Source organism: Dendrobates tinctorius, unplaced genomic scaffold, assembly GCF_039654945.1.
Source record: "Dendrobates tinctorius isolate UK_male_01 unplaced genomic scaffold, ASM3965494v1 ptg000120l, whole genome shotgun sequence".
NCBI lineage: Eukaryota > Metazoa > Chordata > Amphibia > Anura > Dendrobatidae > Dendrobates > Dendrobates tinctorius.
Window position 1 is genome coordinate 45,109,141 of NW_027361788.1, and position 23,554 is coordinate 45,132,694.

The 23,554-nt window shown below is 48.5% G+C and overlaps 1 protein-coding gene across 5 annotated transcripts in view; it reads left to right on the forward strand.

Moving 5' to 3' along the window:
* LOC141046720 (methyl-CpG-binding domain protein 1-like) overlaps nt 1-23,554 on the forward strand; it is a 46,526-nt gene that overhangs the window by 17,987 nt on the left and 4,985 nt on the right. For 3 of the 5 annotated variants that reach the window (XM_073541345.1, XM_073541346.1, XM_073541343.1), the window contains exons 4-13: nt 7,672-7,811; nt 8,026-8,111; nt 8,482-8,522; nt 8,632-8,775; nt 9,507-9,641; nt 9,831-9,884; nt 9,972-10,106; nt 12,118-12,162; nt 12,422-12,586; nt 13,089-13,181. In XM_073541345.1, coding sequence (XP_073397446.1) covers nt 7,672-7,811; nt 8,026-8,111; nt 8,482-8,522; nt 8,632-8,775; nt 9,507-9,641; nt 9,831-9,884; nt 9,972-10,106; nt 12,118-12,162; nt 12,422-12,586; nt 13,089-13,181 — 1,038 coding nt within the window. The remainder of the gene's footprint in view (nt 1-7,671; nt 7,812-8,025; nt 8,112-8,481; nt 8,523-8,631; nt 8,776-9,506; nt 9,642-9,830; nt 9,885-9,971; nt 10,107-12,117; nt 12,163-12,421; nt 12,587-13,088; nt 13,182-23,554) is intronic. The other 2 variants (XM_073541344.1, XM_073541347.1) reach the window with 2 other exon arrangements.

A 23,554-nucleotide genomic window follows, 5' to 3' on the forward strand; every position in this document is an offset into this window, starting at 1 on the left:
GGGGGTTTGATTTACTATTTATGGCGGTTTTTATGTTTGGCAGCTGTCACACGCTAAAAGACGCTTTTTATTGTAAAAATAGTTTTTGCATCACCACATATTGAGAGCTCTAATTTTTCCGTATTTTGACCCACCGAGTCATGTGAGGTCTTATTTTTTGTGGGACGAGTTGGCATTTTTATTGGTACCATTTTCGGGCACGTGACATTTTTTGATCACTTTTTATTCCGATTTTTGGGACGCAGAATGAACATAAACCAGCGTTTCATGAATTTCTTTTGGGGGGGTGCGTTTACACCGTTCTGCGTGTGATAAAATTGATAAAGCGGTTTTATTCTTCGGGTCAGTATGCTTACAGAGATACCTTATTTAGGTCGTTTTTTTATGTTTTGTCGGTTTTATGCAATGAAAACTATTTTATATAAAAAATTATTTTTGCATCGCTTTATTCTGCGAGCTATAACTTTTTTATTTTTTCGCTGATGATGCTGTGTGGCGGCTCGTTTTTTGCGGGACAAGATGACATTTCAGCGGTACCATGGATATTTATATTCGTCTTTTTGATCGAGCGTTATTACACTTTTTGTTTGGCGGTATGATAATAAATCATTATTTTTTGCTTCGTTTTTTATTTTTAATTTTTAAGGGGTTCGCTAAAGAGGTTAACTAATGGGACAGTTTTATAGGGCGGGTCGTTAAGGACGCGGCGATACCTAATATGTGTACTTTTATTGTTTTTTTTTTTTTTTTTTTTATTTCTAAAAAATGGATTTGGGGGAATATTTTTTTTTTTTTTCTAATTTATTTGGCGATTTTTTTTAAATTTATTTTAACACTTTTTTTTTTTACTTTATTAAATAGTCCCAGGTGGGACATCACTGTCCTGTGACAGATCGCTGATCTGTCACATCACAGATCACTGTGACAGATCAGCGATCTGTCACAGGCAGTGCACAAGGCTTCCTCATGCCTGCGCTTTGCAGGCACTGAGGAAGCCAGCTTCCTGCAGGCCCCCGAAGGCCCCCGTCGCCATCTTGGATTCGGGGGCCTGCAGGAAAGGAGCCCCCCGCAGCAGCGCTGCACATTGCGCTGCCGTGGGGGGCTCAGGGAAGCATGGAGGGAGCCCCCTCCCTGCCGATGCTTCCCTTTAACCCCCGGTACACCGCGATCATGTTTGATCGCGGTGTGCAAGGGGTTAACGTGTCGGGGGCGGTCCGTGACCGCCCCTGACACATTGTGCCGGGTGTCAGCTGTGATAATCAGCTGACACCCGGCCGCGATCAGCGGCGCTCACCACGTGGGCGCCGCTGATCGCGGTAGACGTACTATCCCGTCCATGGGCATAGGGGCCCGGGTCCCATGGACGGGATAGTACGTCTCATGTCAGGAGGGGGTTAAAGCTCCTAAAAGGCTAACAAAATTAGCGTTTTAAAAATGTTGCTGATGTAAGGCAGACATGAGGGAAATGTTATTTATTAATGATTTTGTGTGCTATGATTAGCTGGAATAAATGGATAATCATTCCAAGTTTGAAAATTGCATTTTTTTAATATTTTTTTCAAATTTCTGATATTTTTTTATAAATAAACACAAAACATATTGCCCTTATCATAAAGTATAATGTGCCACGAAAAAGCAGTCTCAAAATGACTGGGATTTGTTGAAGTGCTCCAGAGTTATTACCACATAAAGTGACATTGGTCAGAATTTAAAAAGTTTTAAGGGGTTAAAACTATTATCCGGTACAAAGTAAAGACAACAGTGAAGGAGCAGTTAAACAGCATACTGCGCTCAGCTCCGCCAACCCCACCCTCTACAGAGATTCAAGCTGATGGAAGAACCGGGAGAATTAGCCCCCTCTGAGGACTCAGACCCGGACTTCTCGGACAAGGAAGAAGGTCACCCTTATTTTCTATCCAAAGATATCGGAAAGTTACTCAAACTTGTCAGGTCTACCATGGGGGTTGAAACGCCTAGGGAGCCACGGACAGTACAGGATTCCAGGTTTAGTAATTTAGAGGGGAGGAAACGCAGAGTTTCCCTTTCCACGATAATCTACTAAATTTAATCAAGAGGGAGTGGAGAAAGCACAACAAAAAGATGTCCTTGCCACAAACACTTGAAACGTAAATACCCATTTGATGAGAAGGTGTGTGAAAAATGGGAAAAAGCTCCTAGATTGGATGCTGCTATTGCCAGTACCTCCAGAGGGATAGCTCTGCCATTTGAAGACATGGGTGCCTTAAAAGATCCCCTTGACAAGAAAGCTGATCCTTTTCTAAAATCTGCTTGGGAGACATCAGCAGCATGGTCATTTAAATCTGGGGTAGCCGCCACTTGCACAGCATGTGCCATGGTCAAGTGGTTAGAGGAACTCATTGAGCAGATAAGAAAGAAATACCCAAGGGAAAGGCTGCTAGAAGTGATACCTTCCCTACAGAAAGCTGCAGGATTCCTGGCAGATGCCGCAGTGGACTCCGTCCGAGGTGCCGCCCGTGCATGCGCCCTTTCAAATTCAGGTCGCAGAGCACTATGGTTAAAAAATTGGGCCGCAGATTTCCAATCAAAGGTCAACCTCTGTGCAGTCCCTTGTGAGGGACAGTACTTCTTTGGAAAGGCGTTAGGTGAAATTTTGGAGAAAGCGTCAGATAAGAAAAAACGATTCCCACCACCCCCCTTCTCTAGGTGCCGTTGGGGTGACGCTCGCTCGTCCATTCGTGGATCAGGGTATAGAGGGAGCCGAGGCCGCTCGGATGACAGGTCCATGCGGGGCAGACCCTGGAGAGAGAGGAAGGAAAAGGGATTCCTCTTCAGCAAGGCCACCCCGAAGTCCGGCACCAAACACCAATGACGCCAAAACATCGGTGGGGGGAAGACTTCGGTTTTTTGTTCACCAGTGGGCAGCATTACCCGCCTCAAACTGGGTAACCAATCTGTTATCCGAAGGTCTGCGACTAAATTTCCTCAGCTCCCCGCCGCAGCGAATAAAAATGACTCATGTGGCCAAAAAGAACCAGGCCACGCTAGAGAAGGAGGTTCAACTCCTCATACAAAAGGGAAGTACTGATAAAAGTACCACACCACCAAATAGGAAAGGGATTCTACAGCACTCTGTTCCTCACGCCAAAATCAGACGGTTCACTGAGAACAATATTCAACTTAAAAGCATTGAACCGATATATCTGGGTGAAGAGCTTCAAGATGGAAACTTTAAAATTGGCAGTAAGGTTACTCGACCCGTGCTGCTACATGGTAGTAATAGATCTAACCAATGCTTACTACCATGTGCTAATATGGGGAGAACATCAGCAATACCTAAGGTTGGTAGTGGAGATTGCTCAGGTCCCCACTCATCTTCAATATCAATGCCTTCCCTTCGGGGGTGTCAGTAGCCCCTCGTATATTCACAAAGATCATCTCAGAGATAGCATCCTTTGTGAGAGAAGAAAACATACTGCTAGTACCCTATTTGGACGATTTCCTCGTCGTGGCAAACAACAAGGAAAACTGGAGAGGCAGTCACAAAAGTACTAGAGCTATTAACCAGGTTAGGCTGGATAATAAACTTAAAAAAAATCAAGGTTAGTTCCGTTCAGACACAAGAATTCCTCGGGATTCAATTAAATTCAGTCAAGCAACAATGTGTCCTCCCAGAGAGAGAGAGATTCAGACCATTCATCAAAAGATACAACAAATACAACTCGGTCAGGCCATATCGGTAAGAGGGGCGATGTCACTCCTGGGTACCTTAACAGCGACAATCTCAGCTGTCCAGTGGGCACAAAGCCACACAAAGAGAATTACAGTGGCTGATCTTGGCCGAGCAGGGGAAGGACCCTTACAACTTGAATCGGAAGATAATCTTGTCGCCACAAGTTCAAGACTCGTTAAAATGGTGGCTGAGCACCGAAAACTTAAGCAGGGCAGTACCTTGGTCTGTTCAGAACCCGGTGGTGCTAACCATGGACGCAAGTCCGTAAGGTTAGAGAGCACACCTTGCGGACCGGATTCTACAGGGCCAATGGGAACCCTCAAGGATGACAGAGGCCAGGGAGTTATTCATATGGGCAGAAAGCAGCCTTTTGTCCCTGACGGGTACACTTTTGAAAGGGACAGGCAATCTTCTGGCCGACTTCTTAAGCCAGCATGTATCACACCAGGGGGAGTGGTCCCTAAATCTGGAAATATTTGGGAATGTTTGTGCCGTCTGGGGCACGCCAGAAGTGGATCTGTTTGCCACAAGAAGGAATCGGAAAGTAAACAGGTTCTACTCTCTAAACCCAAGGGAACACCCAGAAGGGGTGGATGCACTGCTACACCGCTGGGAATTTCGCCTAGCCTATGCATTTCCCCCGATTCCGTTAATCCCAATAGTCCTGAAAAAGATTCGGGAAGACAGAACTCGAGTAATCCTTTTTCGCGCCCGTCTGGCCAAAAAGGGCATGGTTCACATGGCTCAGACGCATGTCTCTCGGACCCATGGATCCTTCCGGATATCCCAAATCTCCTTCACCAGGGCCCAGTACTACATCCTCAAGTGAACAGACTCCATCTCGCCGCTTGGAACTTGAGAGGGGACTCCTTTTAGCAAAGGGATTCTCAGCCCCCTTGGTGGCCACCCTGCTCGCTAGCAGGAAAAAGGTAACCTCAGTCAAATACCAAAAAATTTGGCAAAAGTTCCTGGAGTTCTCAGGCCGACGGTTATCCAAAACAAGCCAGGAAGTACCAATGAAGGAGATCCTGGAATTCCTCCAAAAAGGGTTAGAAAGAGGATTGTCCACGATCACCCTAAAGGTGCAAGTATCTGCCCTGGGTGCGTTGTTTGACCAAAAACTTGCCGATCACCCTTGGGTCTATAGGTTCATTCGAGCCACCTTCACACCCAGACCCTCAAAATTACTGCCTAAGGTAGCTCCCTGGGATCTAAATTTAGTATTAAATGCCCTAACGTCTCCTCCTTTCGAGCCTATTACTTCTATTTCGGTAAAAGCCTTAACGCTGAAAACAGTGCTCCTGGTTGCCCTGACGTCAGCTCGGCGTGTCTGCGAACTGCAAGCTATCTCTGTAAATCCCCCATATACTACCTTTCTGGATGACAGTAATTATAAAGACTGACCCGGCCTTCCTCCCGAAGGTCAATTCCAAATTTCACAGGGTCCAGGAAATAATTTTGCCCTCGTTTTGTGCCAACCCAAAATCCCAGGGAGAACAGACCTTTCATTGCTTGGATGTCAGACTTGCCTACTCCAATATATAGAAGTCTCAAAATCATGGCGACAGTCATCAGCCCTTCTGAGGAAGATATCCATCGAAACGCACATCAGGGGGACCCTGGGTGATACCTTATTCTGGTAAATATGATTTGTAAACACCAGCTTTCTTATTTACAGCCATGAGATGCACTTCCTCACACCTGGTCCTCTCTTTATATTTACGTCATGCATTACAGGCTTAAGGGCTTTTTTCCCTTCCTGAGGAGACCAGATATGGGGGAAAAACTAGCAATGACAGCATATGATCAACTTTTTTATGAGTATGATTTGTGGTTTAGGTATTATGTATTAATATATGAAAATAAAATGTACTATTATGGATTAATATAAACATTTTTAGAGATAAAAAGATATAATACTTAATACCTCTGCACCAAGCACTTTATGTATTTTTCATATATAAATCTCCTTTCATGTGCTTTCTCATGTGCTATAACTAATGTAGTTTTTTACCTGATACTTATTGTGTCACCCAGTGTGTTTGCTTTTTTTGCTATTTCATTTCTGTATGGTTTGCCGTTTCTCATTTGATTATTGTGTATTTATTTGAATAAAAATATAACTTTTTAACCTTCTTTGGAGGACCTTTTCTCTTGTGGTTTTGTATTTGGTTTCACGGTCCTCCGTGTTATAACCTGTGTTTTTTTGGAATATTGAAGTCTCAAAATCATGGCGACAGTCATCAGCCCTTTTTTGTCTCCATTCAGGGGACAAACTGGGGAAAAAAGTCCTCAAAATCAACTATGGCACGATGGCTTCGTATGGCTATTTCACTGTCTTACTCTTCCTCAGGTCAGACTCCCCCACTGGGTGTAACGGCTCACTCTACAAGGGCTATAGCCACATCGTGGGCTGAAAGGACGAATGCATCTGTGGAACAGATTTGCAAAGCAGCAGTATGGTCTTCACCATTCACTTTCTTCCGTCACTATAGGCTAGATCTATGGCTCTAGAATCTTGTTTCTGGGAGAAAGGTGTTATCTGTTGTTGCCCTACCCTAGGAGTCTCTTCTATTTCTTCCTCTCATGTGCGGTGCTCTCATGGGGAAGGGAAAAAATGATAATTACTTACTGGTAATTTGATTTTCCAGAGCCATGACAGCACCGCATTGAATCCCACCCTATCTTGGTGATGGTTGTGTGATGCACAAAATATATGTATATATGAAAAAATATATATAAGAATATATAATGTATAAAAAGAAGGTGGATAAGATTGACTTAATCAAGTAAATATACATCTAAACTAATGAGGCGGTTACCTTGCATACTCTAAAACAAATTGAGAGGGGTGCCGCCCCCTTCTTTTAACTCTGCTGCAGGTTTCCTCATGTGCGGTGCTGTCATGGCTCTGGAAAATCAAATTACCGGTAAGTAATTATCTTTTTTTTTTTTTTTTTAATCCTCCATATGGTTCCAGAGATAGGAGACTTTCTCTTTAGTGGTCACCTTTATGGTCTTCTCCAAGGGACCGTGGCTCACAAGATCTTTGAGGGGGGCCTTGCTCACGTTTTCGTTGGGGACGTGGCTCATTATTCTCGGGGGGCATTATTCACTTTTTCGTTGGGGACGTGGCTCATTATCCTCTGGGGCGTTACTCACATTTTTGTTGGGAATGTGATTCGTTATCCTCGGGGGCTTTACTCACATTTTCGTTGGGGACGTGGCTCATTATCCTCGGGGGTGTTATTCACTTTTTCGGTGGGAACGTGGCTCATTATCCCTTGGGGCGTTACTCACATTTTTGTTGGGAATGTGACTCATTATCCTCCGGGGCTTTACTCACATTTTGTTGGGGACGTGGCTCATTATTCTTCGGGGCGTTACTCACATTATCGTAGGAGATGTGGCTCATTATCCTCCGGGGCGTTACTCACATTTTCGTTGGGGATGTGACTCATTATCCTCCGGGGTGTTACTCACATTTTTGTTGGAGACGTGGCTCGTTATCCTCGGGAGCGTTACATTTTCGTTGGGGACATGGCTCATTATCCTCGGGGGTAAGACTCACAGGATCCTCGAGGGTGTGTCATTAAGCTGCGCTGGATAATTACTTTGTGAGTAATGCTCTCTTGTAAATATAATGAAAATGGTGTCGCTGTTGTCAGGTTCTGGATCATGCACAGCAAAGCAGAGTTTGCCAATGAAGCAAAGGCAAGCAATAGTAGGAATAGTAGCTGAGCAGGCACAACAGCGCCACACCTATGGTCAGGCTTTAAGTGGTGCTGCATCTCCGTTTTAGTCACTGAGCTAAAGCTGCAGTACCAGATCCGACCTGTGGACAGGTGTGGCGCTTTACCAGAAAGATTGGATTTAGTGTTGTCGGCAGTCTCTTACATACGCTTTGTGCCGCTGCTCTTGCCTTTGTGTCAGTCTTTATTCTTCTTTTTCCCCCATAGAGGAAACCTCTTAGGAAGTATAGCCGAAAGCACCCAAAGTGCACAGCCGACTCTGAGGCTAAACAGAAGCAGCCAACCCATCCCGCGGACCCTGAAGAAGACCTGCAGAATGGGAAGGATATGGAGCCATCTCACATTGCGTAAGTCACAGCGGCGATTTGCTGGGCGGTAGATGATGGCGTAAGGGCACCTGTCACATTTCCTACCATCATCTCCTTTGACGCAGGAAGACAGGGGGTTTGGATGCTGTAGTGGATGGCATCCGCTGTGTGCGCATATAGGGCAGGAGGGATCATGAGCCAGTCGTCCACCCTACCATATCCTACCTGCTGACTGTATCCACTTGTTTTCCAGGTGCTGCTCCGGCTGTCATGAATGGTTTACAGGAGTTGAGTTTGGCAAGTCTAAGCCAACGGTGTGGTACTGTGGGGACTGCAGAGGTGAGATAATGGTGGGGGCCATAAGCTAAGACCCCTCCTCACCCAAATATTGTTAGACCCTGCCATGTTGTGACCCCTTGGATCTTATTTTCTCGAGCTGGGTTGATGGAGTGGGAACTTTGCAACAAAAAAGAAAAACCATTCTGTATACAGGTCCTGCACAGTCTTATGCATCGCCATGGTAACAGACTAAAACTACACTATGTAGTCGAGGCCTGTAGTGAGCCTAGAGTGAGAGGTGATTGGGCTACCTTACTGTTGGGTGTAAGATCTCTGTATGTAGACCCCCATCCTAGTGCTGTAGAGTGTTTGGGGGCCGCCATTGTTTCTGCGCGGTCCTGACACAATGTGACATTTCTGTTCTGTGCAGCTTCCCATTGGGCATACAGCAAGCAACAGAAGCTGCTGAAGGTGAGTCCATATGTGTCTGTCCATGGGCTCCGCTGGTGACCTTTATACCTCCTGTGTGATGGACCCTGCAGGGTCTGCTGTCTCTGACACGTTCAACTCTGACTTGCAGACCAGTGGCTGCGGAACGTGCACCGCCTGCCGGCTGACGGAGAACTGCGGACATTGCTCTGTGTGTCTCCTCCGGTCGCAGAACCCCGAATTCGGAAGCTCCTGGAAGTGTGTGAGACGACGCTGCCTGCAGGTCATCAGGAAGGTCTGAGAAATCATCCTGGGCCTGAACATGAATGATGGTGGTTATAGTCAGGCAGGTTTAGTCAGTGGGGGCTTCAGTCAGAACAGAAGTATGAAGGTTGGGGGGAGTGCGCCTTGCTCTAATATACTCAGTGATCCAATTCATTACCGTTTTCTACAAATCTGATTGCTTTAATAAATGAAAAGAATTCCCAGAAATATTCACAGCTGAGCGACTCGTTACAATGTATCAGTAGACAATCCTTTCCTCCTGGATTACAGATTTAATGGTGCTCACCTGCTCAGATACATTGCAACGGGTGGCTCAGCTGTGTCAGCAGGATGTCAATTTACTTCAGCATTTCTAACATCTGTGCTTGCTGTGCGGGATGTAAAGCAAGCAGAGTTCTTGGAAAGGGCGACGTGATGTGACGCTGAAAAGCTTTAGGACCTGTTCCTGCTCCCACAGCTGAGCCTGTTGTTGCAGTGTATCAGTGTACACAATCCCCTTTCTTTTTTTCTGGATTTCAGGCAAATGGCTTTTGCCTATACTTATACACTGCAGCAAAACCTCAGGACTGGTACAGGATGGGTTTACAGTCCATAGCAGCAAGTAGATTTATTGGAAATGGTATAAACTAGACTAAAGTTTGTAGTAGGATAAAAGCAGACTCGCCTAACCTACGGCTATAATGAAGGGGTGTAGATAGCGGAGACGGCCCCCCTATAATGTGTGTCCTGTTGTGCCCCCAGGGAGGGGTGTGCGGCCGCTGCCCGGGCTGCTACATGAAGGATGACTGCGGGACCTGCCCCATGTGTGTCAGTAAGGAGGAAAACCCAGAGGAGGCAAACGACAGGAAGTGTCTGCGGCGCTGGTGCCACAATAAGGTGAGGAGCCGGCGGTGTCTGCTCCTGGGAAAGCTAGGTGACCACAAGCCAATTATCACCTCCACCTCAGCTAGCTCCGGCCACTTCTATGTTGTGTGGCCCTGTAATACCAGACAGTGCCAGCGAGTGAGGGTAGCACTGTCTGCCCTCCATCATTGCATTGAATTTCCTGTTTTCGACTTTACACAGAAACAAAAGATCAAACCTCCCGTGTTCAAAAAGTTTACGAAGACGTTGAACCTGGTAAGTGTCCTGTGACCCGCACAACGTGATGGAGTCTCTGGGGGCGAACAGATGAATAATGGCTGCTTTTATCATCTGGCTCCACAGAGAGGAAACTGCGGCCACTGTCCGGGCTGCTGCACGGCAGAGAACTGCGGCGTCTGCTCGCTGTGCATCAGAAGGATGCAGAACCCTGGTCGCAAGATTAAAGGAAAGTGTGTAAGGAGACGGTGTCACAATAAGGTGAGGGCTGATTTCTAATGCTGTGATGGACTACAACTCCCAGCAGGGTATTAGTACATATGGACATCATACAGGAGGAAGGAGCTAACAGAAAGTTCTCGATCCAGCAGACGCGGCCAAGCTATGCCTTATTCATTCATATATATAGCTGCAGTGTAATACCTCATTTCTCCTGTAGTGGCCGCTGTTGGGCTCAAAAAGTTTTTGTTTTTTCCTTCCCTCCTTCCATAACTCTTTCCTGTGCACACACAGCAGTATTTTTTCAGGATGATTTGTCATTTTCAGTGATGTTCATTTTCTCATATAAAGTATAGAAAAATCAGACCAAAAAAAACCCTGCAGTTCCAACATTATTTTTGTTTTTGCAACGTTTAATCCCTTACTACCAGCTGACAGAATAGTACGTCAGCGGTCAGTATCCCCCGCTTTGAGGTTGGCTCTGGTGGTGAGCCCACCTCAAAGCCGCGACATGTCAGCTGTTATTAACTAGTTAAATCCCACTGTAAAATGCTGACAGCGGGCATTTAACTAGAGCTCCCGTCGCGCGGCCCGAAATACGTGTATTGCTGACCCCCGTCATGTGATCAGGGGTCAGCGATGCCTTGCCATAATAACCTGAGGTCTCCTCGAGACCTCTATGGTTGTTGATTGCAGATTGCTTTGAACGCCACCCTGAGGTCGGCGTTCATAACAATGCTGTAATTCAACTACATATCACCTCTATGTAGCAGAGCCAATCGCGCTATGGCAGCTTCTAGCCTCCTGTGGAGGCTATTGAAGCATGCCAAAAGTAAAAAAAAAAAAAAAAAAATGTTTAAAAATAAAGAAAAAAAAACAAAAAACATAACAATCACCCCCCCTTTCTCCCCAATCAAAATAAAACAATAAAAAAAAATCACATATTTGGTATCGCCGCATTCAGAATCGCCCGATCTATCAATAAAAATAAATGGAATAACCCGATCGCTAAACGGCATAGTGAGAAAAAAAATAAAAACGCCAGAATTCTGATGTTTTGGTCGCCACGACATTGCATTAAAATGTAATAACGGGCGATCAAATGAACATATCTGCACAAAAGTGATATCATTAAAACCGTCAGCTCAGCATGCAAAAAATAAGCCCTCACCCGACCCCAGATCACGAAAAATGGAGATGCTATATCGGTATCGGAATATAGTACAAATTTTTTTTTTTTTTTTTTAGTAAAACGTTGGAATTTTTTTCACCACTTAGATAAAGAACCTAGACATGTTTGGTGTCTCTAAACTCGTAATGACCTGGAGAATCATAATTGCAGGTTAGTTTTAGCATTCAGTGAAGCTAGCAAAAAAGCCAAACAAAAAACAAGTGTGGGATTGCATTTTTTTTTTTTTTTGCAATTTCTCCGCACTTGGAATTTTTTTTCCTGTTTTCGAGTATCCGACATGGTAAAACCAATGGTATCGTTCAAAAGTACAAGTCGTCCCGCAAAAGCCCTCACATGGCGATATTGACAGAAAAATAAAAGTTAAGGCTCTGGAAAGAAGGGGAGCGGAAAAAAAAAAAGCTCTGGTCATGAAGGGGTTAATATATGTATAATATACTGTACATTTATTCTTTTCAGTTTTTTAAATGTTTTTAAAAACATTTCTTTCCCTTATTTATTTTTTTTTTTACTCCAGCCTATAGGCAGCTCCCCTACATTCATGGTATCCAAGTTGGACCCCATGATCACGTCAAGGGGTGGCCTCTGAGTTCACAGGAATAAGCGTGCATTAAGTGCCACTGTCGGAGATAGACAGTGGTGTTTCAGAGGTTAATGGCAATGCCTTGCCCACGTTTGATCGCTGCAGTTGCGGGCTCCATACATACCAACGCAGGCTCCATACGTACCAGTGCATCCTATGTGGAGAAAAGCCTGATCTGCACTGTTCGACCAATTATATAACTGGGCTTTGACAATAGACGCAGAGATCTGATTGGTTGCAGTTGACAAATATATATATATATATTTTTTTTTTCATTCCAGAAAAAGAAAATTAAAGTGAAGCCAAGATTTGGGTTGAAAGGACAGGTATGTGATGAGGAGGCCGAGCTGGTGTGGATGCCCCCCGAGCCCTTTTTTCCTACTGCTTCCATGCTGCATTGGTTGCTGCTTGCAGAAGCTCCATCTCTAATGACCTGCATGCCCCCCGCAGACTGCGCAGCCCTTCCCACTGTCTTCGTAGGACCCCTCCATTCTCCACTTCTGCTCCATCCTTTCATCACTGCCCCCCCCCCTTTTCTGCCGAGCCCCTGATCTTTTCTTCTTCCCACCTCCCCCCTATGTTCAGCAGCTGGCAGGCCGCCGCAAGAACCGGAAATGTGGGGAGTGCGAGGCCTGCCTTAAGAACTTGGACTGTGGCGAATGTGACTTCTGCCAAGACAAGCCCAAATTCGGTGGCCGCAATCTCAAGCGGCAGAAGTGTCGCTGGCGGCAGTGCCTGCGTTTTGCAGTGGTGGGTTCATGTCCTGTCTCCTCAGCTTTCACCCCTATATTGGAAATTCTTTCTAAATTTCTAATCTTCTGGACTTTTACCTATTGTAATAATGTTTTTCCCCTAAGCTTCTGTGATCAGCAGGGACCCTTGGTGCAGTCGGTACCAGCGTGCCCCTCATCCACAATGGCACCAATCCCAATGATTTACCCCACAGAGCTCTGTATTTCTTACCTTAGCTAAGCAATCTCTTAAATAGCCATTCCTCAGGACGGGTCTATAAAATATGACTACAGACCACCATAAAACAGCCTGACCCCCGCAGTACTTTGGGATCTCGCTACCAGTTCTCCAAGGAGTTGCCATTTTAGCGCGTTCATGATTTGAGTTGTCTGTGTGACCCATGGCCGACCATCCCATGCTCTTTTTGCCCGCTGTGGTTCGTGTGAGTAGGGTGGGTGCTACTTTCAGTAAACTCTGCGCCCCTTTTTTTAAACGGAGCTTGTGCCGCTTTGTATCTCAGGAGAAGAACATACCGCTATACCTGAAATCGTCCAATCGCCCCTTACTACTGGAGCGGACACAAAAAGAGGCAGACGAGACCACCGAAGCCGTGGTAAGTATGGTGGCCCAGTCAGTATGATACTTCTGCAATGGGTGTGTCGCCCCAGTGTGTCTAAAAGGCAAAATGTTGCAGGATTCTGAAAAGAAAGTTTTTTTTTTTTTTTGTTTGTTTTTTTTTTTTAAAAAGATGAAACTTTACATTGCCTCTCCCTCTTTCACCAGTTTTAAGAAAAAAAAAATGATCGCTATATCACTGGCCGATCTATGTAAATGTAAAATTATTTAGACTATGGTAATAATAATAATCTTTATTTATATAACGCCAACATATTCCGCAGCGCTTTACAGTTGAACAGTTTCAAAACACAAGTCATAAGTAACAACGTTAACAATACAATAATTAAAGGAAAATAATGGTAAAGGTTAAAGGGAACTTGTCACCCCCCAGGGAGATTTTAAGTAAAAGAGCCACCTTCAGCAGCACTAAGGGCCCCGTCACACATAGCGACACACCAGCGATCCCGACAACGATATTACCTTGTCAGGATCGCTGGTGTGTCGCTACATGATGGCTGGTGAGCTGCCAAACAGGCAGCTTCACCAGCGATCAGCACCAGCGACACGTGGGTAACAAGCGACACATGTCGCTTAGTTACCTACTGTGTACCTTAGTTACCAGCGCGCTGGTGCAGGGAGCTGGTAACCAAGGTACACATCGAGTTTCTAAGCAGCTCGCGGCACTTAGAAACCCGATGTGTACCTTGGTTACCAGCTCCCTGCACCAGCGCGCTGGTAACTAAGGTACACATCGGGTTTCTAAGCGCTGCGCGCATTATAACACACTGCGGGGCGGGATCTGGGGCCTCCGCAACACGCAGGTGAGGTAGCCTGATGATGTGTCCCGGGCAGCGCGCACTGCGCATGCCTGAGAACTATTGGCACAGCGCAGACGCCGGGCATGTAACAGCAACACAGGAGGCAGAGCACAGAAGCAAGAGGGGGATGATGGATGGCTGGGAGGTGGATGACACCTGGTGAGACACCATACCTCTGAAACTCAATACAGGCATGGAGAACAAGTTATAAAAGTGAATTTCTCCTACGCTTCATTGGGGGACACAGGACCGTGGGTGTTATGCTGCTTACCACTAACAGGACAGTAAGTGAAACACAGAAAAGTTAACTCCTCCTCTGCAGTATACACCCGCCCACAGGCTGAGATTGAACCAGTTCTTGCTTAGTGTCTGTAGGAGGCACTTGGGTCTGGCTTCAAACCCCAACGTTTTTATTTTATCTTTTGAATTTTTCTGTAAATTTTTATTTTTTAACGGAGTAAAGGGGGCGACAGATCCTTTCTTGGGTTCGATTTCCCCCCAACCATCAACAGGCGAGAACGTGGAATATACCTCCCTGTACCCTCTCTTGCGACATCTGGGGCATGCCTGGGCTCACCTACGGGCAACGGTTCCTCCACGGTCCCAATTTCCCCTCATCTCCAAGAGGTCCCCGGAGCCAGGTACATAGCCGAACAAGGCCCCCACGTAATGGCGCTGCAACTTCTTCACGGACCAGACCCCCTGAGTGGAATGCAGTACAGTCGGCAACCTCTCCATCTCCCTGTCTAAAGGGAGGATCGATTGAGGACTTTCAGGACAGTGCAGCTCCGGCTCTGCCACACCACCTCCGTGAGTATGACAGGGAGCGCTGATCGCAGACTGCAGGTCTCCGTGCCGGCATGTCCGTGCAAGAGATAGTGGGTCCTGGTCCCTGGGGAGCAGAGGGAGCGATGTTCTGGTGCCCAGCGGCGCTTGTTCCGGTGTCCGGACACGGTTCTCCCCTCAGCCGACGTGCATCACCGGCGGCCGTCAGAAATGTATCTCCCGGATTCTAGTCGCGCTAGGCCGCAGTTACTTGGCTCTGCCCACCGCGAGTGTGTCGGCCCACGTTGCTGGCGCTTCTCATCCTGAATGAGAAGCACTCTTCTATTCTCGGGTGCCATGATGTTTTTCCCTCAGCCTGCTCCCTTATGACTGACGATAGAACAAATTGGTAACACTGGAAGGAGTCAGTAAGTTTTGAGCAGGGATCGCGAAGGCACACTTCTCTCCTGGGAACAACAACAGATCCTGGGTAACCTGTACTGCGGCACAGCAGTTGACATTAACCCCTTCTCGGCAGTGCTGTACACTTACTCTACAATATGTAGCAATATTCTGCCTACGGTCTCTATGGGTACACTATGTTCCAGGTATAAAAAAGGACTACACCCTTACTACACCCTTGTCACGGGCTCACAATATTCCATTATACATGGATTGTGACACAGAATTTGCCAAATGGTGCGCGTCGCTGCCACCGATTCCGCTGAGTCTAGTCTCCCAAGTGGTCTGTGTGCCTGGTAAGGTCTATGGATTCCATGACCGAGGCAATACCCCCTCTCCAGGGATTCTTTTTAGGTCAGAAACCCATAGAGGGCTATGACAACAGTCGGGACAGTCCGTCAGCAGAGATTGCACTTGGCAAAGAGACGCTCAATGACGGGTCCCCCGATCATGCTCACACTTCAGCGTATGGAAGTTCCATCCCTCGGTCTCCCTCTCCTGACTCTGACTCCGAGGCTGACACGTATTTGACCCAGGGGGCAGCACGGTGGCTCAGTGGCTAGCACTGCAGCCTTGCAACACTAGGGTTCTGGGATTTCCCACCAAGCCCGAATTATCAAGAGACACTTCATCTTTTTATAGGGACGGTCAACAATACTCTGAGGGTGGACGAGGAAAAATATTTCCGTCCCGGAACACATAGTGGCCTTTAACAAGACGGCACATGTTCACAAAGTGGCTGCCATTCATCCTGAGTCTAGGACTTTGTCCAGAGACTAGGGACCGGCCAGATTTGCAGGTTAATGGCCTGTGGAGGCTAAATGGCCCTTTGGTCAAGATCTAATGAATGATTGGCTACAGCTCCCTTCGGTGCTCCTCACATACCCCTATCTGACGATTCCTCAGTCAGAAATCCACTGACCGTCAAATTGACTACCTTGCTTGCTCAGATCTTCCCCCGGAGGCAGCCAACCTCGCTAGTCAGATCAGGCTGGGGACTTCGTAATTAACACCTCTTTAGAGGTGGTCAATTGCACTCCACAGGTAGCTTCACATACAGTCTCCATTGGGTGAGCCCTATGGCTCCGAGATTGGCGAGCAGATTCCGCTTTCAAGTGATCATTGTCTTCTCTGCCTTACTAGATGGGTCGTGTATCTGCCGCTACCGGAGAGAACAGTAAATGCCTTCCTCAACAAAGGCCGCACAGCCCCTTTTTTGGATTCAACAACAGACCTCTTGACAATCCCAGTTGGTCTTCTGCACCTTTCCTTTCTGGGACAGGACGGTCCCCATGTGGGAACAGAGGTTCCCAAATCTCATACAGTCCTGGTCGCACCTAGAGAATTTTCTTTTCATGGAGCAAATGCCCATAGATGATTTCCTCTGGTGTTCTTCATTCCTTCCATATTGGAATTCCTGCAATTTCAATCGAAGTCGGTTTGTTCGCACTTACTGTAGTTTGCTCAAAGGACAATTTTACAGCCTTGTCAGTTCTATTCCAACGTAAGATTACCACCAGGTTACAGGTGAAGCCGTTCTTTCAGGTAGTTTCCAGCGTGGAACCTCCCTATAAGGTACTGTTAGAATTATGGGACCTTGTTTTGGTCCTCGGAGTTCTGTGAGAACTCCTTGCGAACCACTGCAGGTTGTGCCCCTAATTTTTTTTCCTTTGGAAAGTAATTTCTCCTTCGTCTCATTGGGGGACACAGGTGCTGTGGTGTATGCTACTACCACCTGGAGGCTGACACTAAGTGAACAAAAAAGGTTAGCTCCTCCGCCGCATACACCCTCGCCCCGATTGAGGGCGGAAACCAGTTTTTTGCTTAGTGTCCTATGGCGGCACACGCGTCTGGATCTCTCCAGACTGTTTTTTTTTTTTACTATGAAGATGAGACAGGGGCGATGGATCCTATTGAAAGGGTCCGGTCTCCCCAAACCATCAACGGGCGAGCACGCGTTGAGTATCGTCTCCGCGTTTCCTTTCCCGCACCGAGGGACATATCTCGGACTTTTCCCCACATTTTTTTTTTTTTCTTTTTTGCAAAGATTAGACAGGGGCAACGCATCCTATCGAAAGGATCCGATTTCCCCAAACCATCAACGGGCGAGCACATGCGAGTATCCCTCCACATATCCTTTCCCGCGACGTGGGACATTATGCTGGACTTAGCCCTCTCCACCCCTAGGTATTGAAACCATGGGCTTGCACAGAGGCTCAAGACTAGTCTGTGCGGCCCCCACTGCTCCACCAACGCAAGACGGCGGTGCTGCATGGCGGCGGATGGTCCCTCTCCTCGCCCCTGCAAGGCAGACTGAGTTAGGGTGCCTCCACCGTCCAAAGAATTACCATGCCCTCTACCTGGTGCGCTGGATCGCAGGTATGGAGGGCTGGGGAGGGCCCTGCGGCAGCGTTCTGGGGGAGGCTCCAGGCCATCAGGAAAATGAGACCGGTTATGGGGGTAAGGCTGCAATCTGGCAGTTCTCCTTCCCCTTCCTTCCTCCCTCCTCCTTCCGCTCCCCTACCTTCCATGTTCGTCAGTCGTGGGCTGCTGATGCGGGGGGCCGCCAGCGCCCAGGGAGCGGCTCATAAGGGTACTGGCGGGATCGCCAGGATAGTGGGGCCGCCAGTGCGGGGCGGGCAGGCAGTGAGAAATTTAGCCCGCGGCTTTCGGCGTGTCTGGGCCGCGGGTGGAAGTTCCGCCCCCTGGTGTGATGTCATATCCGGCGCTGTCCCCGTGGCTAGGACGGGCGCCGAACAAATTGAGGCCCCGCCTTCAGTGCGGAGTAGGCCTCGACCGGGAGAGGATGTCTCGGCCTACCCAGAGGAGAAGGGAGCGCAGCACAGAAGCAGCAGCAGGAGCGCGGGGGGACATAGGATCAGGGTAAGTGCGACCCCCGACCCTGGAGCCGCGCTACGTGCGTCAAAGGGTTGTCCTCCTCCTCCCTTTTCCCTCTACTCTCAGATTGGGCCTAGCAGCAATATGACCGGAAAAGGAAAACCGCATACGTTCCTTTATACCGCATGCATTTCCTGTGGGGCTGTGTTCCCACGAGCGTAGACTAAAAAGTTATGTGAAACACGTTTCTCAACGCAAGCAATGACTAGCCAGGTCTTTCCCCGGGAAGGAACAACCACGGGAAGGGCAGTCTCCAATGAAGGAAACCACCTATGCCAAAACATGGTATCCATCCACAGACAGCTGCTTCGGGGTATTGCCCCTCATCAGTGTGGAGTAGGAAACTGACTAGTAGGAGCAATGCCTAGTAAAAAACTGTGAAAAATGAGGATGAATGAACTCATGGAACCAACACTCATCCAACACTGCGGAAACACCGTCACATGTTTCTCAACGGAGTGATTCTAGAGCAATGCGCCCATCCCTTATGGGAAATATGCAAAAACATAAGGTCATAAGGTGTCCTTTAAGAGGGCCAAGCGACCGCATAGAGTGTTTAGCAGTTCGAGGACATAGTGCAGCGTCACAGGGAACGACCAGACAGGCATTTTTCGGGCCAGAAGACGCTGGAAGCAAGATATCCGTTTGCACCAGAGCTCTGTAAGAAATGGGCGGAATCTCCAGTCGTGGATCCCCCAGTATCACGCATGGCCTCAAACTTTATCTGTGCCTAGTGTTTCTTCCATTAAAGATCCCACGGATCGCTTCATAGAGAGCTTGGCCCGCTCAGTATATGAAGCATCAGGATCAGCACTCTCTCCCTCATTTGTGGCAACATGGGTGGCCAAGGCCATGATGTCCTGGTCAGAGTTATTAAATAAAGTCCTGCAGGATAAGGACCCGCCGACGGAGGCGTCAGAGATAGCAAGTCAGATCGCGATGGCGGGTGACTACTTAATGCCTCCTTAGATGCGGCTAATTGCGTAGCACTAGCGGTGGCAAATGCAATCGCCAATAGGAGAGCCCTGTGGTTAAGGTTGTGGCGGGCTGATTCGATTTCCAAGAAGTCTTTGACTTCCCTGCCTTATCAGGGTAACCGCCTATTTGGGGAAAAATTAGACAAGTTCATCTCGGATGCTACGGGGGGAAAAAGCAGTTTTCTCCTGCAGCAGAAAATCAAACTGCCGTTTCGTCAGCCTCAGGCACGCTTTCGGGCATTTCGCAATCCCGGGTGGATGGCAGCGGCCAGTTCCTCCGCTCCAGCTCGCTACAACCAAGACAAGGATCGTCAGGTCACGTATAGAGCCAAACCCACTGGGCAGGATGCGAGCCCGCCTGCCCAGGTCAAGGCGAGCCGGGTCCCAGAGACCCTCAGCTAAATGACTCGGGGCATCTGTTACCCGAAGACGACAGGGTAGGCGGCCGTCTGCTCCGGTTCTGCCATGTCTGGGTCACGGTGGCACGCGACACGTGGGTGGCAGAATTAGTGTCTTCCGGGTACAAAATAGAATTTATCGAGTATCCCCCAAAACGATTTTTTCTTTCCCGGCTTCCCAAAGCGAAGTCCCGGGCAGAGGCATTGCTGGGAGCCATCGAGGTACTCCAGCGCAACGGGGTCATTGTCCCCGTACGAGAGAACTCAGGGTTTTATTCCAATCTATTCGCGGTCCCCAAAAAGGACGGGACAGTAAGGCCGGTACTGGACCTAAAGCTCCTGAACAAGTTCATCAGGATCAAACACTTTCGAATGGAATCCCTCCGTTCAGTTATATCGGCCATGGAGCAGGGAGAATACTTGGCCTCGATCGACGTCCAGGATGCATACCTGCACGTCCCTATTTTTCCTCCGCATCAAAGGTTCCTGCGTTTTGTGATCGATGGTCGGCATTTCCAATTTGCAGCTCTGCCTTTCGGGTTGGCCACCGCCCCCTGAGTGTTCACGAAGGTAATGGCGGTCGTCATGGCCATTCTACACTCTCGGCGCATAGTGGTCTTGCCGTACTTAGACGACCTCTTGGTGAAAGGTCTTTCATTTCGGGCTTGCAAGGAAAATGTCAGCATCATGCTGGATACCCTATCCCGCCTAGGATGGTTGGTCAACGGGAAGAAGTCATCCCTTGTCCCAGCTCAGAGGATTTCTTTCTTGGGGATGATTTTCGACACCTCCCGAGGGTTGGTGATTCTCCCTCAGGACAAGGCTCTAGCGCTCCGGCAGGGAGTCCGGAAACTTCAACAACCAGTTCCTTACACCATTTGGTTCGGGATGAGGGTCCTAGGGAAGATGGTGGCGGCAATGGAAGCAATCCCGTTTGCCCAATTTCATCTTCGTCCCCTGCAGCACGCCCTCTTGACAGCCTGGGACAAAAGCCCATTCATGCTCAATCATCAGTGCAGGTTGTCCTCTCAAGTCAAACAGTCACTGCAGTGGTGGACGCTCGTCTCCTCCCTCCTTCAGGGGAAACCCTTCCCCCCCCCCCCCAGATCAGTGGTTGGTGGTCACAACCGATGCGAGCCTACTCTGTTGGGGAGCAGTGTTCCACCATCACACGACTCAGGGGCAATGGTCGCAACAGGAGGCATGCCTCCCGATCAACTTGTTGGAGATACGAGCGGTGCGGTTGGCACTGCAACATTTCCAGCACTTTCTAGCAGATCGTCCTGTCCGGATTCAATCAGACAACGCCACGGCAGTGGCTTATGTAAATCATCAAGGGGGCATGCGCAGCAAAGCAACCATGCGCGAGATGGAATACGTACTTCGCTGGGCCGAGTAGAACCACTCGGTAATTTCAGCAGTCCACATACCAGGTGTGGAAAACTGGGCGGCGGACTTCCTCAGTCGGCAGGATGTCGTACCCGGGGAATGGGCCCTGCAGGTCTTCCAGCAGATTTGCCAACTGTGGGGAACACCGGATGTAGATCTGATGGCCTCCCGGATGAACGCCAAGGTGCCCGTGTTTGTCGCTCGGGACCTGCGAGCGATTGCAGTGGATGCGTTGGTTCTGCCATGGAACCAGTTTCGCCTTCCATACTTGTTTCCCCCGCTGCCTCTACTTCAGAGGGTCATCAGAAAAATCAAAACAGAGGGGGTTCCGGCAATTCTGCTGGCCCCAGACTGGCCCCGTCGGGCATGGTACGCGGATCTAGTGCAGCTCCTCGCAGACGTTCCATGGCGTCTGCCAGAACGACCAGACTTATTGTCTCAGGGGCCGATCTGCCACCCGAACTTAGGGGCCCTGTGTTTGACGGCATGGCCGTTGAATCTTGGATTCTGACCCAGGCGGGGTTTGGGCGTGAAGTGGTCGCTACGATGGTTAGCGCCCGAAAGCCTACCTCGGCAAAAATTTACCATCACACTTGTAAAGTCTTCTTTGGTTGGTGTCGAGATCGCGGGCTTGCTCCACTGATTTTTTTCGGTTCCCAACATCTTGGCTTTTTTTCAGTCAGGACTAGACGCAGGGTTTGCCCCGAGTTCCCTTAGGAGACAGATATCGGCCTTGTCTGTCGTCTTCCAGCGAAAAATCGCTACTAATATGCAGGTGAGGACGTTCATCCAGGGGGTCTCACATTTGGTACCTCCCTATAGAGCGCCTCTAGATTCCTGGGACCTTAACCTGGTCTTGTGTGTCCTGCAGGAGGCTCCTTTTGAGCCATTACGAAAAATTTCGTTGTACCTTTCCAGGAAGGTGATATTGGTAGCCATAACTTCCATTAGGCGAGTCTCGGAGTTGGCGGCCCTGACATGCCGAGCTCCGTTTCTCACTTTTTTCAAGGATAAAAGTGGTTGTCAGGCCAGCTCCCCCCCCCCCTTTCTGCCGAAGGTTGTGTCCTCATTTCACATTAATGAGGACATTGTCCTGCCTTCATTTTGTCCAGCGCCAGTACATCAGGTGGAAAAAGCGCTCACACGTTAGACCTAGTGAGAGCGCTCAGAAGGTACTTGTCGCGGACGGCACCCTTTCGCCAGACGGACACGCCGTTTGTGCTCCCCGAACGGTGCAGGAAGCGACTCACAACCTCAAAGTCAACCATAGCCCGATGGATCTGTCTAACTATTCAAGAGGCTTACCGTATTAGAGGCACGCCGATTCCAGCAGGGATCAGTGCGCTCTCTACTCGGGCAGTGGGCGCCTCTTGGGCGCTTCGTCACCAGGCTTCGGCAGGGCAGGTATGCAAGGCAGCAACCTGGTCCAGCCTGCACACACTTTCTAAATATTACAATGTGCATACTCAGGCTTCGTCAGATGCGAGCCTGGGTAGAAGAGTTCTCCAAGCAGCAGTGGCGCACCTTTAGACAGGAGGTGCATGTGGCTTGGATCGGTGAGTCAATCTACCACCCAGGGACTGCTTTAGGACGTCCCACAGTACCTGTGTCCCCCAATGAGACGGAGAAACATGGATTTTTGTGAGTACTCGCCGTAAAATCCTTCTTTCCGAGACGCTCATTGGGGGACACAGCACCCACCCTATTAGCCAGTTGGCTCTTGTTTATTTAATATATTTCCTTTTTGAGATTAGGGTGGCCCTTTTCCAGACATATTGTATTCTGCATTAAGGCTGATTTATTTTGTGTTCTCCTACTGCTGTTGCACTAAACTGGTTTCCGCCTGCAATCGAGGCGAGGGTGTATGCGGCGGAGGAGCTAACCTATTTTTTGTTCACTTAGTGTCAGCCTCCAGGTGGCAGTAACATACACCACAGTTCCTGTGTCCCCCAATGAGTGTCTCGGAGAAAAGGATTTTACGGTACTCACAAAAATCCATGTTTCCTCTTGGTGGCAATTACTTCAATCAGACGAGTCTCTAACTTGGTGGTTCCATCCTGCCAACCTCCGTTCCTGATTTTTCAGCAAGACAAGGCAATTTTGAGGACGTCGCCATTTTTTCTACCAACATTGTTTCCTTTTTCATCTTCACAAGGACATTGTTTTTTGCCTTCATTCTCTCCGGCACCAGTCCATTGTATCAAAGGACCTCTACCACTCTGAATGTGGTTAGGGCCCTTAGTCAGTACATCTCGCGTACATCTTCCCTGCACAAGCTAGATGTATTGTTCGGATTTTCAGAAGGGCATGGGACGGCTCTAGCCTCTCCCAACGCCACACTAGCCGAGTGGATTCGCTCGGCTATTCAGGACCCCTACTGTGTCAAGGGCACACCTGTCCCAGTAGGGATTACGGCGTATTCTACTCGGTCAATAGACGCCTCTTGGACCATTCGACATCGGCGTCAGCAGAATAGACCTGCAAAGCTGTGTCTGGGTCCAGCTCGCATACCTTTCAAAACTCAATTGCATACATTTTCAGGTCACAGCAGATGCAGCTCTTGGCAGGCGCTTGCTGCAACCGACAGTACCACATCTATCAGCCAGTGGTACATGGGGTATTTGCAGTTGTATTGCTCCCCACCCAGGGACTGCTTTAGGA